The sequence below is a fragment of the Mesoplodon densirostris genome, chromosome 11 (genome assembly GCF_025265405.1).
Source record: "Mesoplodon densirostris isolate mMesDen1 chromosome 11, mMesDen1 primary haplotype, whole genome shotgun sequence".
Lineage (NCBI taxonomy): Eukaryota > Metazoa > Chordata > Mammalia > Artiodactyla > Ziphiidae > Mesoplodon > Mesoplodon densirostris.
The window spans coordinates 70460246-70479017 of NC_082671.1; the positions used below are offsets into that span (position 1 = coordinate 70460246).

General features: G+C 59.1%; 1 protein-coding gene and 1 pseudogene across 1 annotated transcript; one reads left to right on the forward strand and one right to left on the reverse strand.

The window, feature by feature from the left end:
* Window positions 1-1912: 1912 nt before the first annotated feature.
* LOC132499566 (uncharacterized) lies at window positions 1913-5450 on the reverse strand (annotated as a pseudogene).
* Window positions 4670-13909, forward strand: SOX10 (SRY-box transcription factor 10). The gene is made up of 5 exons (XM_060113295.1): window positions 4670-4858; window positions 5105-5107; window positions 5371-5882; window positions 10528-10796; window positions 13206-13909. Exons 3-5 carry the CDS (start codon window positions 5449-5451, stop codon window positions 13907-13909), a joined length of 1407 nt encoding a protein of 468 aa, XP_059969278.1. The 5' UTR covers window positions 4670-4858; window positions 5105-5107; window positions 5371-5448.
* Window positions 13910-18772: the final 4863 nt, after the last annotated feature.

The window sequence follows — 18772 nt, forward strand, 5'->3', positions numbered from 1 at the left end:
GAAGGCGTGGCCCTGCCCTCGGGGGAGCTCCCAGGTGGAAGCGGAGACGGGCCTGGATGCCGGGCTGGGCGGCGCAGTGAGGAGGTGAGGCAGCTCTGAAGCCTTCATCCTCTCCTCCACGGGAAAGTAATACAGGAAGAGAATCCCAACCAGGGTGTCCCCGAAGAGAGGGCCTCTGAGCCGGGCTGCAAGCAGCGATGAGGGGGAGGGGAAACACAGAGCAAGTGCAAAGGCCTGGGGGGCGGGGGGAGGCCGTGCCTGGGGTCCAGAGGCAGTAGAGCAGCATGATCAGAGGCTGGGCTGCGAGGGAAACTGCGGGCACCAGGCCACGCCCTCCCATCATTAGCTGGGTGAGCCCGGGCTCATCACTGAATGTCTCTGTGCCTCAGTTTCCTTCCTAGAAGGAGAATAATGACAGCACCTACTCAGAGAGTTGTTGAGACTCCAGGGACAGAGGGGCCCGGAGCTGGGCCGGCCCACAGTGGGGCTGTAGAAGTGTGGGCCTTCGCTGTTGAGGGGCACAGCAGGAGAGGCCTAGCCATGAGGAGGTTATCACACACCGCCCTGGTCTGATGCTGGGATTCAACAGGCAGGTTACAAACTCCTGAGGCGAATCCACGGTGGCTGCTCTGTGGACACCTCTGCACTTGAACTGAAGTCAGCATTCCCCACCTACCAGTCCCTAAACTACCTTTTCTAACTACCATTTATTGAGCACTGACTCCACACCAAATGTGTATGTGTGTGTGTTCTTTTTTTTTTTTTTTTTAATTTCACCTCGCTGCATGGGGTGGGACCTTAGTTCCCCAAACAGGGATCAAAGCCAGGCCCCAGTAGTGAAAGGGCCGAGTCCTAACCACTGGACCACCAGGGAATTCCCTGTGTATTCTTATTTAATTCTCCCAGCCACTTGGGATACGGTGATATATAAAATCATCAACATTTTATACATGCAAAAACCAAGTCCTGAGAGGTTAACAGCATAATCCACCCAAGGCCATACGGATACGAATGGCAGGATTTCCTGACTCCAAGACCAGTGCTCTTTCCACTGCACCCGAACCCAGAAGAACACACCTGTCCAGAGGTGGAGGAGCTCCCACCACACCCCCACCCCGACCATACACTCACTCAGACTAAGATTTGTCTCAGTCAGTAGTGTACCCTTGGCCCTGACCTGTGCCCCTCAGCCTTCCCCCTTTCCAATGCACAGCCCCTCCCCTGCCACACCCCACAATTCCCTGCACACCCCAGGATCACTGCAGTTCTGGCCTCCAGCTCTGGGGTCCAGAGCCCAGCACCCTCCCCTCTCCCTGGAGATTTTGGGTCCTGCAGAGGGTCACCGCCACCTCGGGGCTCCAGAGACCCCAGTGAGGGAAAGCAAGGCCTCCCAGAGAGCTTCAAAAAGGAAACATGTCTGGACCACATGCCCAGAAATTCAGAATTAGCCAGTCTGCAGGGGATCCAGGCTTCAATGTTTCTTTAAGACTCCACAGTGACCCTAACATGGAGCAAGATTTAGAAGCGGTACTCAAGGCGGCTGCTGGGAGCTGGTCAGAAACGGGGAGCAGGGCCCAGGCCTGAGGAATGAGTGAGAGGACAGCCTGGCCCACGCAGGTCTCACCCCCGAGGTGCCTAGAGGTGGGAAAGTGCCTTCCCTGCTCGGCCGTGGCTCGGCTTAACAGGAGATTTCCCATCTCACCTTGGGGTGTTCTGAGAGGCAGGCCAGGCGAGATGATCATCACCCCAGGGGACAGATGAGCGACTGGGACCCAGGACGGGGAGCCAAGGGTGGGCCTTCCACAAAGCAGGACCAGTGCCCCAAGAAGAGGACTCGGGGAGCTAAGGGGTTAAGGGTCACGGGGAACCCGAAGCAGCTCCACCAGGCAGGGGCATCAGCGGGCTTTGGGCTTTACGTTTGATTGACAGAATTTCATTTGCTCTCCTCCTCTCAGGGGCCCATCTGAGGAGTAAATCTGGGACCAGCTTCACAGAGCCCAGGCTGGATCGCAGAAAAACCCTGATACTCCTGAAAGGCCTCTGCCCAGGGAAGGAAGCCTGAACCTCACCATTATACTCTCATGTTGGGCCCTCCCTGCTGGGGAGAGAGAACAGGCCAGAGAGTCCACCAGGCATCACACCTCACCCGGAATGGGCAAGTGGGATTCGGGGTGTGGCAAGGGGGTCACCAGCATCCTTGGGGAAGGGTCAGGAATGAGGGGGAAAAGGACCCCTCCCACCCCGAGCAGAGAAGGGAGCAGAAGCGGGCGCTGGCCAGCAGGTTGTTCTGTCAAGGGCAGAGGCACCGGTGTCCTCATCCAGGAGCCCTCCCCCTCTCCAAACTCCCTGCTCTCCAGGGATGAATATGGATCCTTCACCCTCCCCTGCTGGAGAAAGCTGGGCCCCAGGGGCCTGCAACAGATGGAGGGGATCAGAGTTGCCCGCATGGTGGGCAGTGTGTTCACAGCATGGGGTACCCCACCCACGCACAGCCTTGGGCATCTCACGGCCCTGTACCCCTGCCCCCCTGCAGGCCCACCTGCCTCATCTAGCACCTCTCAGCAGAGAGCCCACACAGCACTGTGGAAACAAGAAGAGAGGGACAGAGAGACAGAGACAGAGGGAAGGGAAGAGAGAGGCCCCTTCTGTCCAGTGTGGCTTTTCTGCAGACCCATAGCACCCACTGCCACCCCCACCCCCATCCTGGCACAGCTGGGCCAAGGAGGGTAGGGGAGGAGGCGGGGAGCCGAAAGGGGAGCTGTGGGACCCCACACCTGGCTTCCTACCCTCCACAGCCACCCCTCCCTGCCCCAGGGGGTCTCAGGCCAAGTCACAGACGCCACAGGCACCACACCTCCTTGAGAGGAGGAACCGAGGGGTGGAAGGATGAGCGGGGACCCACCGGGATCGAGAGATGCCAGGCAGGCGGGCAGCGGGCGGGCAGCAGCGGGTGTCGGAGACTGCTGAGGGTAGCCAGACACGACCGGCTGGAGGCTCGTCCCTCTGTCCCTCTGTCCATCCAGGGCGGCTCCTCTCTGGGCGGTTCTGAGGCCAGGCGGGCGCTGTTAAAAAGCTTTTTATGTGTGTGTGTGTTAATCACATGATTGCCGTTCACCTGTATTTCGAACAAAGACAGCTCACTGTTTCAAGGCCCCGAACAACAGTCTGGGCACAGGGAAGAGAAGGGAGGCGGGGGGGGGGGGGACGGGGGGGAGGAGGGTTGGCAGCGCCGGGGGTGGCGTCGAGGAAAACTGGGGGGAGATTGTCCAAGGCCGGCGAGCGACAGAAAGAGAAAACCCTTATCAAACTCCTAATTCACTGGGCTCCGAGGGCCCAGACACACTGGCCCGATTGTCTGGCTGGTTGTGTGTGTGCGAGTGTGTGTGTGTGTGTGTGTGTGTGTGTGTGTGTTCCAGTGTCCGCTCCTCCCACCCCCAACATGCCTTCGCCTCGTGTGACTACCTCATTGTGTCCCACTACCCACCCCTCCACCCCCTTGGCCTTTCCCAAGCATGAGGCCTTGCCTAGGCCCCCTTCCCAGCCCCACTCTAGACAGGACTCCCTTGGGGTGGGCCTGGGGCCTCGCCCAGCTGCTGAGAAGCTCAGAACCATCCATGGGCGCCAGTGCGGCCCAGGCTCCATCTGTCCTCCACACACACCGTCACCTCTGCCTCGACACCCACCTTTTGAGAAGAGAGAGGGGCTGCGATCTTTGGAGGAGAGGCCTGAGAAAGCCTTAGATGATGAGCAGGACAGAAAAATGGAGGGCTCACCCTGCTGGGGAGGGGGTTGAGGGGAGAAGTGAGCAGAGAGGAGGAAGAGAGAGGCAGGGCAACTCCCCCCTCTTTCTCAGGGTTGTGGGGGGGACATCATGATAACCAGGATTGGGACTCACCCTACCAGGGTGGAGGGAGTTGGGTGCCAGGAAGTGGGGCCCCAGAGCCTTTCAGACCTACTCGGAGAGTACCCCCGCCCAGCTCACGCCCAGCTCACGCCCAGCCTCCTGCACGTTAGTCCTGTCTCTCTACCTTGAGCCAGCCCAGCCCTTGCGGTGCTGGGTGTCCAGTGAGAGGGGACCAGGGGTCAAGCTGGGGCATCTGCACTGGGCAGGGGGTGTGCAGTTTCTCCCCGCCTCACCAGGTATGGACCTGCAATCTTCCTCTCTTTCTGTTTAAGGTGAGAAAGAGAGGGCAGCCCCGGTGCGGGCAGGAGGTGGGGTGAGACAGGCTGGCACTCAACGAGAGGTCTTAAGTGAAGCGACACAGGCCAGTGCCCCACATGTGACAGAGGCTTCACCTGCCTTCTCCTCACTCCTCCCCAGTCCTCTGCCAACTGCCCATCCCTCCACCTGAGGAAGAGGTGGGGGGTCCCAGTTGAGCCCAATTTTCCTTCAAGCTACAGATTGTGACCCTGCCCACCTGCGTCCATTGGCTTTCCCGGCCTGACCACCCCACTCCTACACCTCCCAGGATGGGCCTGGGGCAGCAGGGCAGGGAGCGGGCGTTGGGGGGGGGGGGCTGGCGGAGGAGCCCTGAGTGTTGGGGATGAAGGAAAGCGCTGGAGGCTCCACCTTCTGCCCTTCCCTCCCTCCCCTCCCCCTCCCCCTCTCCCCCTCCTTCCTTCCCCAGCCCTCGGCAGCAGCTCAGCGCTCAGTCAGTCTCAGGCTGTCCGGCCAGGGTGGTTGGTGGTGAGGATTCAGGCTCCGTCCTGACAAGGCCGTGGCCTGAAGCTCAGGGCCCCCAGCCCCTCCCTCCCAGCCCACCAGCGTCCCCCACCCAGCCCCGAGCTGGACCGCACACCTTGGGACACGGTTTTCCACTTCCTAAGGACGAGTCCCAGACTGGAGGAGAGGTCCGAGGTGAGTGAGTGCGCAGCCCGCTCCTCCCTTCCGGGGCCCAGGCCTGGGACCCTGCGGTGGGGCATGGGGTGGCGAGAGGCTGACACCCGCATCTGCCCCCCACCCAGCTCCTCCGGGCACCGTCGGGGCAGGCGGAAGGGAAGAAGGAAAGGTGAGAGAAAAGGTGGGAAATTCCAGGAGCCAGGATTAGAGCAGAATAAAGAGTCCGTTTTTCTTCCTTTCCATCAACAAACCTCCACCCAAGAGGAGGTTTAAAAAAAAAAAAACACCCAAACCCACCCACACCAAGAGACGGTTGGGACCAGGTGGCGGGAAGACACACACGGAGGCGGGAGCTAGGAGGCCGGCCGAGCCAGGGTCTGGCATGTGCGCGGGGCCCAGGGTCTGCGGTGGGTTTAGGGGGAGCCGGGCAGACGCCACCTCGGGGCTGTGCCTGCGTCGCGTCCCGCGCCGCGCCGCGCCGCCGTCGGGGCTGCGCACACGCCTCCCATCGCACCCGTCTCCCCGTCCAGGTGGGCGTTGGACTCTTCGCGAGGACCCCGGCGGCGGGCCCCGGGGAGGCGGCCGAAGCGGCGGCGGCCGGGGGCGACATGGCGGAGGAGCAGGACCTGTCCGAGGTGGAGCTGAGCCCCGTGGGCTCCGAGGAGCCGCGCTGCCTGTCCCCGGGGAGCGCGCCCTCTCTGGGGCCCGACGGCGGCGGTGGAGGCGGCGGAGCGGGCCTGCGAGCCAGCCCGGGGCCCGGCGAGCTGGGCAAGGTCAAGAAGGAGCAGCAGGACGGCGAGGCGGACGATGACAAGTTCCCCGTGTGCATCCGCGAGGCCGTCAGCCAGGTGCTCAGCGGCTACGACTGGACGCTGGTGCCCATGCCCGTGCGCGTCAACGGCGCCAGCAAGAGCAAACCGCACGTCAAGCGGCCCATGAACGCCTTCATGGTGTGGGCGCAGGCAGCGCGCAGGAAGCTGGCGGACCAGTACCCGCACCTGCATAACGCCGAGCTCAGCAAGACGCTGGGCAAGCTCTGGAGGTGAGCGCCCCGACCCGCCTCCGGGGAGCTCCCGCGGGCCCTCTACCTGCGGGTGGATTCGGGCTGGACGGGCACTGCCTGAGCCTTTCTCCTGGGGCAGCCACCGCCTTGATGGTGGGACTGGAAAGCCAGCGGGGTGCATCGGACCCGCCCTTCCCCCAGTACCCCTTTGTGGTTGCGCTCGCTCGGATCTCCAGCGGCCTAGGCCCGGCTCCCCAGCCGGGGCAGCGGGCTGGAAGGCGCCCCCTCGCGGTTGGAATTCTGTCGGTGGCAGGCGCTCGGGCCTGTGTTTCTTGGGGCCAGAGTGAAGGCGGAAGGGAGGGAAGGCTGGTGGAGGACTCCACACCACAGGGCTCCACTAACCCCTATCCACAGGCAAGCCACTCAAGGGTGCCACTGCCGCCGGTCAGGGGGATTCGGGGGAAACGCTTGGGAAAGAACTGAAGGCCAGGCTGGAGAGGCAGGGAAACTGAGGCAGCCAGGTGGAGGGCTGGGGTAGTGAGATGGTGGGGGGGTGCAGACAAGGAATTCAGATCCGGGTCTTTAAAAGGGTGAGGGATGGAGAACTGCTGAGGACAAATCGGCCACTGCAGGATCTTGTCCTACCCCAGCTGCCTTCTCTGTGCCCTTCTGACCACCCTTCCTTCAGGCCGGGGGCTGCTTCTTCCCCCAGGGAAGGGGACACATGGAAAGAAGCCTCCCCCTCCCACCCGGCCCCAGAGCTGCCAGGCCCGTCTCTTCCCCTCCCTCCCTCTCCCAGTCCAGGCGCCATCTTCTTTTCCAGGGCCCCACCCAGAAGTGAGTAACCTCCTACCCCTCCAGCCCTAGACCTGAGAGCCCTGGCCAGGAGGAAACGTTGGTGCCTTGCCTACCCAGGGTCCCTCAGAGTCCCAGGTTCTCTGGAAGCAGCCCAAGCCTCTGGGGAAAACATCCCTCGAGGAGGAAGTCGGCCTCACCTCAGGTCTGGGGCTTAGGCTGGCCCCTTGGGAATATGTTGTTGACCAGGGCAACCCCACCCCCCAAGAAGTCCTGGGCAGCTCAGAACGAGAGCAGGGGCTCCAGAAGATGTGCGTCTGCAGAGGTTACCTGATTCCCCACTGAACTGCCCAAGAGATAGGCCAGAGAGGCAAAGGGACCACCAAGGCCATGTAACAGCTTGTGGCAGAGCCAGGGCCAGAACCGAGGTCTCCTGACTCTTCGGCCATGGTCTTCCCACACACCATCCTTGGTGACAGAAGTGGGTCACGCCTCCACTCTGAGACACGGTCAGGAGGTGGTGAGGGTGAGGGCAGAGGAGAGCAGGAGCGAGGAACATCTGAGCTGCAGAAAGTTTGGGCTTTGTCAGAGGGGCCTGCCACCCTCCTGCTGCTGCCCTCCCCTTGCCGGCCCCAGCACAGTGCAGATTGGCCTAGAAGGCCAAAGGCTTAAGGTGGTGGAAGGAGCGGGAGGGCCCCCAAGAGACCTAGAGGAATTCCCATCCAGCCCCCTGGCCCCGTCCTTGGCCATGCGTTTGCTAAAGGCCTGGTGCTCCTTCCCGTCCTGCTCTCAGCGCTCTGCTCACCCCAGCAGGCGCTGGGCTCAGTGGCCAACCTGCTGCATGGACTCAGAGGGTCTAACTCTGCCCAGGAGCAGAGGTCAAACCTAGCTCCTCTGCCCAAGGTCCATCCACACTGTGGCAGGGCTCAGCCAGGCCAGTACCCTTGGTGCCATGGGACAGAGAAGAGCAAGTGAGAGACAGACAACCAGGAGGGAGACAGGCAGACAAAACAGGCCCTGGGGACCACAAGCAGACCACAGTGTGAGCCCAGTGAGGGCATCAAAGCAGGGATGGACACCCTGCTTCTCCCCCATGCCATTGCCAAGGATTTAAAATTGGACCCTCCATTGTCCCTGTCTGTCCCTGTTCCCTTAGCCCAGAACTCCAGGCATGGGCTCCCTCAGAAGGACTTGTTCCTGGCCGCCACTCAAGCTGTGCGCACAGGGGCCCAGGGTGCCCCCCAGGGGCCAACCTGGGGTGGGGCAATCAGGAAAGCAGGCACTGCTTACTCAGGACCCAACCCCAGACAATGGCAAGGATCAAAGGCTACGCCAACAGGGGGCGGGCTACCTAGATCCTGGGTGGGGGCCCCAGGAAACATCTGTATATGCGCTGGGCTGGCCAGTCTCTCCAGGGGCTCCTCCTGAAATCCCCCCGCCCCCGGCCCAGGCTCATGACTCCCAGGCTGTCAGGAAGGGGTATGGTTATCTGGGCAGAACTGGAAGTCAGGGGCCCTATACCTGAGAAGAGAAAGACATGCATACAGACTGTGTCGGGTGCTGGAAGGGGGTTGGGGTCAGACACACCAGCGTCCAGGTCCTGGCTCCTAAATGGCTGGGGGAGCGCCAACAGTCACGCTAACCTTCGGTGCCCGCCTGGGAAAGGACTGTTAGATGTTGTTCACGTGGTGCTGGGGGTGTATAGGTTGACCTGCCTGGAGAGAATAATTACAGTAGGCTGGAGCCTCTCCCGACTCCCAGGTCCCTTCCCTGACAGAAGCAGGTGAAGTGGCAGCCAGTGCCCCACCGTGGAAGCCCCCCAGATGGGGTTCCAGTTTGGGTGGGGAACCAGCCTACCCCCTCCCCATCCCTATTCCAGACCTTGGAGACCCAGAGATGAAGTGAAGTGCAGATGAGTATGAGGTTTGTAGTTAGAGCTGTGGTGACTGAGGGCTGGCGCTGGAGTCAAGATTAAGTTTGGGATTGGATTTACGTGGTGGGGCAGGGCGGGTTGGGGGTCAGGAGGGAGCCTGAACAGAGCCGAGATTGAAGGTCTGGGTGCGGCTGGGTGGTTTGGGGGTGAGTAACCTCACCTTTAGCCTCAACCTTTAGCGTTGGGCTAAAGCTGGCCATCCCCCCACCCCGCCCCCGGGTTAGATTTCTATCGAGGTTAGGGTACTGCTGGGAACTAGCATGGGAGGTGCCAATGGGATGCAGTGTTGGAATCTTCCCTCTCTTCTGGCCTGTGCCCTGGCTCCATGCCCCCTGCCATTTTCTTGCTGATTCACATCCGGTTGCCAGCTGAACAGAGGGCACAGGGAAAGTTTGGGGTGGGAGAGGGAGTGCAGTGTCCCCAGACATCCTGGGAGCCTCTGTGCCGGGGCCACAGCTGGCTGAGGCGCCCTCACATGCAGCTTCTTCTCCCCTCACCACACACACACCATTGGGCCTGCCCCACCTACTCCCCTGGGCTGGCTGGGGTGGGGGAGTGAGCACAGCTGGGGTGAAAAAGGCTGCATCCCACTCCCTCACTCCTGAGGCCTTGGTCTGGGGTCTCCATCCCATCACTCAGCTAGAGGGACCCTTGGAAAGTGAAAGTTGCACTAGGGCTGGGCCAGGTGGCCTAGGGGGAGGGCAGCCAGGAGAGGCTAAGCTGCAGAGGAATGCCGCTGCCTGCTAGGAGGTGCCTGGTATGACCACCCCCTCCCATCCTGGGCAGGGAGGGCTCAGCCTTCTGCTGACTGGGTGAAGAGGGCGCCCACTGCGGGGGGTGGGGGGGGCGGGCAGCTGGAGAGAGAGGCCCTTTGGGCCAAAGGACAGAGCTGCTCCCACAGAGTCCCTTATGTCTCGGAGTCAGTCTGTGTTCCTTCCCCGGAGCCCCTCTTTGAGGTACCCCATCCTGCCCTCCTCACCCTGGAGCAGCCAAGCCCTGAACTCCCCCCACCCCAGCCCTGGCCTGAGGCTGGAGTACTGCTGCTTGAAGTGGGCAGGGGTACTATCTTCACGGGCTGCCTTCCATTGGCTGGGCTTGGACTGGGGAGAAGGTCTGTCTGCCCCTGTCCAGGGTCTCAGAAGAGAGTCTAGCTTCCTTTACCCTCTGTCACCCCCCTGGACAAGGAGATCTGATCTCCCCCAGGAGGCAGTGGCCCCTACATAGTAAGGGACACTCATATCCTGCCCCCTAGGCCCCACCACACTGGGATTCACAAAAATCTGGATTCTAGAGTTGAGGGGTTCCACGCCAGGTCCTCCTGTCCACCCACCGCACAAGCAGCATTAGAACTGCACCTGTTTCTCAAGGTGCCAGTCCCCCATCCCCAGGTCTGGTGCACAGTGCTTCACAGCCATTATCTTGGCCAATCCCACACCTGGTAAAGTAGGTATTATCATCCCCGTTTTATAGGTGAAGAAACTAAGGCTCAGAGAAGTGACTTGCCCACGGTCACACAGCTAGTAAGTAGCAGACACTGGGCTCTTCCCCCTCACCATGCTGCTTCTGTTTGCACACCTCCAGTCCCAGGGAGCTCACCCCCTAACAAGGCAGCCAGCTCCACTGTCAAAGCAGACAGCTTTGACGATGAGAAAGATTTTCCCTTCCTTGAACTGAAGGAAGCTCTATGCCTCTTGTAAGCTCTATTCTAACTCCATCCTCAGGGGCTGCCAGGAGCAGCAAGCTGATTCCTCTCTCAGACTCCAGCCCCCGAGAGATTTGGGGCGGAGACCACTGCCCTCTGAGGCTGTGGTGCCTTGGGCGCACATCCTCCAGTCCATAAATCAAACGGCACAGCCCCCTGCCCGCTGGGCTCCCCATCCCGGGGCCTCATTTCTTCCAGGGCAGACACTCATGATGTCTCCCCCTCTGCTGCCTCCCCCAACCACCCCACCCCAGGCTGCTGAACGAGAGTGACAAGCGCCCCTTCATTGAGGAGGCCGAGCGGCTCCGGATGCAGCACAAGAAGGATCACCCAGATTACAAGTACCAGCCGCGGAGGCGGAAGAATGGGAAGGCGGCCCAGGGAGAGTCAGAGTGCCCGGGCGGGGAGGCCGAGCAGGGCAGTGCTGCAGCCATCCAGGCCCACTACAAGAGCGCCCACCTGGACCACCGGCACCCGGGCGAGGGCTCCCCGATGTCAGATGGAAACCCTGAGCACCCCTCGGGTGAGCACGGAGCTGGGAGCTTGGGTTGGGGGAGGCTGGGTGGTGGGGAGAGGCAAAGGCTGGATGGCTTGAGACCCGAGGCTCTGGGAAGGGCTGGCCGGGCTGGGTGGTTGCCCAGCTGGGGTGCAGGGGCCCAGAGGGAGCTCAGTGGGGACTCAGGTGTCAGGGGAGGCGGCTGGGCAAGAGGGCTCTGACCAGGACTGATAGAAGGGGCACTGCTTTGGGGTGAAGAGACCAGTTAAGGAGGCCATGGAGGCCAGTGGGGGAGTTACACCAAAGGAGAGTGGGACAGGACGATTCTGAGAAATGGGAGAGCAGATGAAGGGGAGATCACTGCCTCTTTCCCACCTCCCCGTCTGATGGGGGAGACACGGCATGTGACATTGAGCACGCGCCATGGATGAGCCAGACACAGGGTATCTATCCTGTTTCCTTCTCATTAATGATAATAACAGCTAACATTTATTGAGTACCTACTGTGTGCCAGGCACACATTCAACCACTCTAAACTGTGATGAGGCAGTCACACTGCCCGGGGTCAGACCTCAGCTGTGGCAAATTACTCTCACTTTACAGAGAGAAAACTCTACAGAAAACTGAGAGTAACTTGCCATACAGCTGAGGTCTGAGCCCAGGTCGTTTGGCGCCAGGGCCTCTGCTGGCACCACAGCTGCCTCACTGGTGTTCGTAGCGTACAGAACGCCGTGTGCTTGGGGTCAGGCACGTTGGCAAGTCTCGGTGAGCAGAGCTCTGCCTTCAGAAGACACGCTCCGAGTACTCCTTTGTGCCAGACCTGGAAGCAGACACCAGGCACACAAACGAGAAGCCATGGTCCCTGGCCTCAGGAGCCCACTCTAGAGGGATGAAAACAACTGAATTAAGTACAGGATGAAACAAGTGCACACAAAGCCCATGAGCGGGCATGACCTCTAGGGAGGAGTCATCGACCTGTCCACCCAGTCGGTCTCCAAAAACACCCAGCTACCCACCAGACTCTGGTCAAGGAAAGCTTCCAGAAGGAGGCCATGTCTGAGCTGCTTGGTATCACCTTTGTTTTACTAATAAGGAAACTGATGAGAAGATAGAGGGTCTGCCCAGGGTCACACAGTAAGTGACAGAGCCAGGATTCAAACTCAAAGTCTAGACACTCTGGCCAGCACAGGACTCAGCATTACCTCTGGTCTGATGGAGGCACAGGCCTGCCCTTAAGGAGCGTCTGGTTCCCGAGACCATGAACATGTTCTCTCTCCAATGGGATCCTCAGTCCAGCCATTCCGCCCTCACACTCCTTTGGAGATTCAGGGACACAGACACACCAGAAGACCTTGGACCTTGTACAGAACAACCAGTTCACTGTATTACTGTGGGCCTGGGCTTTCTGTTCCCCTTCAACAGCTCAGTTACTCCTCAGTGAGACCTTCCCCACGTCCCCAGGGCAGGGTGAGCAGCTTCCTGCGCTGGTCCCCTGAGCCCTTCACACATCCCCTCATCACAGCACTTCGGATGCTGCCCTCTAGCCATGTGTGGGTCCCTGGATCTCCCCCAAGACTAGGAGCTTGTGCAGACAAGGACCCATTTGATTTACGTTTGTATCCCCTACGCCTGGCACAGTGCCTGGCACTTAGCAGTGCCCCCTAAGTGTTTGCTGAATGAATATGTGAATGAGCAAATGGACAGACAAAGGAACGGGGTAGAGCAGGTCACTTATCTCATTGCTCTCCTGAACAGGCAGGGAGAAAGCTGGAGGAACAATGGGACAGCGCAGTGTGTGATGGGAGTTGAGAGCATGGTCGGGGGCACTGGGTCACAGGGAAGGTTTCCTTGAATAAGGGACACTTGAGGTGGCCTTGGGAGGATGGAGGGGGTTGGAGGTGACACGTCGCTGTTCAGGGCCCAGGGCTGGAGGAGGCCCAGACAAGCCAGCAAAAGCGATGAGCGGGAGAGAGGTCAGCAGAGGGAGCGGCCAGCAGAGGCTGAGTGTGCTTAAGAGAGAACAGGCGAGCCCGGACCTACAGGCCAGACCCCATCGGGCTCAACAGTTAAGGAACAATGGGAGCAGGGAGGGAAGCTGACTTCAGCTGGTGTGAGGAAGGAAGAACTTTCCAATGGGAAGGGCTTCACAAAATGAAGCAGGCCTCTCCAGGAGGTGGGTGATGTGGGAGTCCTATTTTGGTAGGAGACAGGACTCATTCCTAAGATTGGGGAACTTCATAAATAACTGGAGATCAACCCAAGATCATTACATAATTACATGCCACCTCGGGCTGCCCAAACATGTAAAACTTACAGGGTCATGCAGTGACCAGTCCTCAGCCTCTGGAGGCATCTTGTCTGAAAGTGAACCATCAGAATCCAGCAGCCTCTGACCTCGGTTCCTGCTTCCTCTCTCTCTGTCTCCCTCCCCCGCAGGCCAGAGCCATGGCCCGCCCACCCCTCCAACCACCCCAAAGACAGAGCTGCAGTCGGGCAAGGCAGACCCCAAGCGGGATGGGCGCTCCATGGGGGAGGGCGGGAAGCCTCACATCGACTTCGGCAACGTGGACATCGGTGAGATCAGCCACGAGGTAATGTCCAACATGGAGACCTTTGATGTGGCTGAGTTGGACCAGTACCTGCCGCCCAACGGGCACCCGGGCCATGTGGGCAGCTACTCGGCAGCTGGCTATGGGCTGGGCAGCGCCCTGGCTGTGGCCAGTGGACACTCTGCCTGGATCTCCAAGCCTCCAGGTGTGGCTCTGCCCACGGTCTCGCCACCTGGTGTGGATGCCAAAGCCCAGGTGAAGACGGAGACCGCGGGGCCCCAGGGGCCCCCGCACTACACTGACCAGCCGTCCACCTCGCAGATCGCCTACACCTCCCTCAGTCTGCCCCACTATGGCTCCGCCTTCCCCTCCATCTCCCGCCCCCAGTTTGACTACTCTGACCATCAGCCCTCAGGACCCTATTATGGCCATTCAGGCCAGACCTCTGGCCTCTACTCGGCCTTCTCCTACATGGGGCCCTCACAGCGGCCCCTCTACACGGCCATCTCTGACCCCAGCCCCTCAGGGCCCCAGTCCCACAGCCCCACACACTGGGAGCAGCCAGTATATACGACGCTGTCCCGGCCTTAAAGAAGGCCCTGTCACCACCACCCTCGCCCTGCCCCTTCCCCCAGCCCTCGCGCCCTGTTCCTCGCCCATCTCAGGCCCGGTGGCAGCTGTGGAGGCAGCTGCAGAGGCTGACAGCTGAGGGAAGGCCTTCTGTCTGGCCCACTGCCTTTGATGACCCCACCCCGTCCTATCCAGACTCCGGCCCAGGCACAGCCCTGGGCTACTCGGCTGGGCAGAGGAGAAGGAGGTTGCTTGTTGCCCCAGACTGAAAAATGAGGGGCTGCACCTTCCCCCCAGAAATGACCCTCGATCCCAGGATCTGAGCAGGCCCCGCTCACCCTCCTCTGGGAGGAGGGAAAGCATCCAGGGTCGGATGGGGATTGGAGGCCTTGCCACTCCTGTGCCCATGTTTCCTCTTTCGTGGGCAGTAAGGGGGCTGACATAACCCGTGCCACCTGTGCCACGTGCCTAAGGGCAAGGCCAGCCAGAGACCTGCGCCAGTGCCTGCAGCAGGCCCCGTCTGCCCCTCGGGGGCTGAGGACAGTTCTGAATAGCCTCGAGGGAGAGGGGGTGGGGGGAGCTCAGAGGGAGGTCTCCTCAACCCTTCAGTGCCCCCTCCCCTCCTGAACACAGGAAGGGATTGGCACAGAGGCCCCCAGATCCAATTTCATGCCAGTAACCTCATTCTTTGTCTAATGGAGAAAGAGGACCCAGGTCCTACTCCACTACAAGCTCCCAGACCTTGAGGCACATCCCAGGAGATGAGGAGGCAGGGACCCCAGGAAAGGATTCGGAGACAATTCACAGAGCCTTCCTCCCGGCTCCCCGCCAACTCCCTCTCCCCTCACCAGGCTCTGTGGCCCCTGCTCTGTCAGCCCCAACTCCTTGGGCTTCCCAGAGTTATAGGCTGCTCAGGCCCAAACCCTCGGCTCCAGGGGGAGACCCAGGGCCCAGCACCCAGGTTGCTGGCAGCAGGCTGAAGACACTAAACTCCTGACATGTACATTCTGCCCTGGCCTTTTGCCCTTTGCCTCCCAATGGTATTTGAATAAAGTATGTAGCTCTGTTCTGCCCCTATTTTCCTGTTCTGCAGCCCCCCAATCCACATGTAACTCATTACTGCCCCCCTCTTATTTATCTCAGTAGCTCCCTCTCCCCCTTCCCCTCTGCTAGGTACTCTAGCCCCTATTAACTCTGCATTAAGCATTCTACATAATAAAATTAAAGGTTCCGGTTACCTGCTTGGTGGGCCTGACCTGGCCTGTCTCTTGGTCTCTTATCCCTGTACCTGTGCTTTTTCAAACACTTTCTGAAAGGAGCTAGGGGTAGAATGCAAAGAACAGACAATCCAAAGGTCTCCTCTCTCCCAGTGCAGCAGGTTAGGACAACTGGCATCGCAGTGGGGTCAGTGTGTGCTCAGAACTGAGGCCTCAGATGGGAGCTCTGCCCCCAGCGCCAGCTGTGCCCACACTGCAGGTGGGCCACTTGCTGACCCAGCTGGAACTCAGCGAGAGCGCCTTCCAAGCAGCCCTTTCTCGCCCAGCAGAGAGGGGGCCTTGCAAAAAATTCAAGGAACAAGTATTTGAAAGGTAGATCAGGCCTCACGTCTTGCTGTCTGCAGTCAGCAGGCCTGGTCCTTCAGGATGGGTGGATGGGCCTTCTCTCACTGTACCCTCCACTTGCCACCTCCCCCAATAACACACGTGCGCACGCGCACACACACACACTTGTCCAACACCAGGATCTAGCCGTCCTCATAGCAGCTGCCTGTGTCTAAGTGTGAACCAGGATGGCAGACGAGCCATCTAATCCTTCAGCGTTTCCTCCCCAAAAGCTCTTTCCTCAACGGAATTCCAACCTGCACTCTGGCACCAGGAGCTCCTCCACCTCAGGGACAGGGAAACCTCTTCCCCGTGCTCCACTGACAGACACCTCCAATGGCTGCAAGTCCTTCCTTACACTCAGCTCATAGCAACAGTAATAGCTACCATGTACTGGGTGCTCCCTGGCCAAGTGCTTTATATCCTTCAGGCCTATGAGGGAGTGGGTCCAATCGTTATCCCCATTTCCCAGATAGGGACCTGACACTTTGAGAGGTGGGTGCTAAGAAGTGCTGGTGCAGATTTTGAAGCCAGCTGACTCCAAAGCTTGCGCTCTTAACCATCTTTTCCACCTGCCCTACTTCCGCTTGTAATCTGAAGTGATGATGCTTTCACGGCTCCAGACCAGCATCCCCAGATCTTGTATCTATTTCTTCTGTCTGTGGGCTCCAGCCCCTCACCTCCTAGTCAGGACCTTGGGCGGGGTAGGGGGCACCTCCCGAGTGGCCAGACTACCATCTGGAAGCTACGTCATGCAAGCTCTTCAGGCCACTTCGCCAAAACCGCTGGCTCCCATGAAGCAGAGTGGTAACTACAAACCCCTGCTCTTGTAGATAAAACCTGCGGCCAAGTCAGACCACCTGTATACAAGTGGTTTTCTAGTGTTTTGTTGATGTTGTGCTGTAGATAAATGCAGGATTTTATATTGATCTTTAACAGATTTCATCTTGTTGCATCTGACCATTTCCCCACCTATATTAGATCCTTCAGAATTCTGAATCCAACTTACAGTTTTCCTGAGCTTTATGTCTGAAACTGAAATATCCTCATTCAGGTCATTAATGAAAAAAGGTTGGAATGCAGAGGGACATGCCCTGTGTACACCACTAAAAACCTCTCCATCCGTTCTGTTAACTATACTCTTAGGGAAAAGACTGTCCAATCAGTTCTGAATCTAATTTTATCACCTTGAAGGACATGCTTCTCCATCATAGCTGCACAGAAAGACTGCCTGATGCCTTGTTAAAATCAAGGTTCACTGTATCTGTGGCATTCTTCCAACCTACCAGCCCAGTAACCATTGAAAAAAGAAAATTTGGTTCACTTGGTGATATTCTTAGAAACCTTATGCTAGCTCCAGGATCCTTGTATTATCCAAGTGTTTTCAAATATGCATAGCCTATTCTAGAATTTTGTTAGGGATCAGTCAGTACCAACCTAATGTGCTCATAATTCTTACAACCCACCCTTTCCCTCTACTGACAAGCAGGACATTAGTCCATTTCTAGTCTGTTCAGTATTTCCAGTCTTCTCCTGTGCTCAGTGGGATTGTGGACATGGAGCTGGCAGGGCAGGTGGGAGGGGCTACATCAAGAAGATGAAATCACCACCTCCAGGACCTTGTGAGGCTCACTGGAAAGTCACTGGGGATACGGGAGAAGGGGAAATGGCCCAAAAGAACAAATAACCTGACAGAAGTCGGGAGACCTGGCTTGTGCTCATGCCTTAGACCTGAGATTCTGGATGAGCTCAGGCCTCAGTGAAGTAGTGGCTCCACATGTAAACAGAGAAGGGACAGGTGTATCTGGAGAGGGTTGAGGAGACTATGCCCTGGCCTGGCCAGCTGAGCAGGAAGGGGCTGACTCCGTGAAAGCGTAGCAGAATGGGAAGGGGGAAATGGGAGGAAAAACACCCCTTTCTCCAACTCCTCTACACCCTATCCCCTAAGGGTTAACCCCCTCTCTCTCCCAGCCGCTTCTCTCCTCCTCCACCCAAGCCCCATCTCCCTTTAATCACATCTGATACTGAGCGGCCCAGCAGGAACAAAGAGACCATTTAGAGAAACGGGGCCAAGAAAGTGACCCCCGCACTCTGGGGCGGCCGCCTGGATGCCAGCACAAAGGCGGCATTTCAGAGCTGAAATTTCAGCACCCAACTTGATTAAAGGATTCCACGGGCTTGGAGGAGGGTGGAAGGGGGTGCGAAGTCCACTGCTCCCTAAATTAACCCTTCTCCAGAGCAGCAAACACCCCTCCCGCTCCTGGGGATGCTCATCACTCCCACCCTGTCCAGGGGGCACGCACCCCCAGGGTCCCTGCCTCTTGCAGAGGTCAGGCAAGCCCAGCTCCTCCTCTTCGTGGAAGGGGAGCTGGCAGCAGAAGGGAGGTCAAGGCTGGAATATTCAGGAAGCCATTTTCCCTTCTATCCCTGTTGGTGTCAGTATACACCCTCTCCCTGTCATCTGTTCCCCCCACCTGCCAACCCCGAGAAAGGGAGGAACCAGCATGATTGATTGGGTAAGCAGAGTGAAGAGAACAGGACCCATTAGAACCTAGGGCAGAGAAAGGGGAGCTCCAGTCCTGATTTAATGTCACACCTTGAACCCAGCAGCCCTGCTCCCCTGCCCACCATCATCCCAGCACCCATCCTAGTGAAGGCTTCGGAGGAGCAGGGGCCCCACACAGAAGGGGAAGGACATCTTCCAGAAGCTGGGAAGGAGAGGGTATGGGTGTGGCAGACCAGAGAGGTGGGTCATGAAAAACGGTGTGTGGGGAGTGGCCTGACAAGCGGGGATCGAGGCGGGGGCAGGGGAGGGGAGGCAGGGGCGGGCAGGTGCTCGGCCCTTGGTCCAGCTGCTGACTTGCCCGGCAGGGCTCTCTCGGGGAGGGCAGGAGATCACTGCATCCCCAAGCTTCCTGCTGGGGCACTGGCTCCTGAAAGGGGATCCGAGCCCACGATAAGAGGCTCGAGGCAGGTCCTTAGGAAACAATGGGTGGCTTGATGAGACCTGCTCTGTGATACTCCTGAGAAGGGAGAAGCCCCTGCAGCCAGTCCCCACTGGAAAGGAAATTGGGGGTTTCCGTGGCAACCAGCTCCCTGGGCACAAAGGCTTGTCTGTCTGCTCGGAAGGCAGCTGAGGTGTCTCCTGCAGCAGCCTCTGCTCTGGTGGACTGCGAGATGGAGGGAGGGACGTGGGGGAGCCACAGGGGGTCAGGGCCCCTGGTGCTTCCTAAAGAGCTGACAGTCGCAGGGCCACTGGGATGGGTGCACCCTCCAGGCAGCA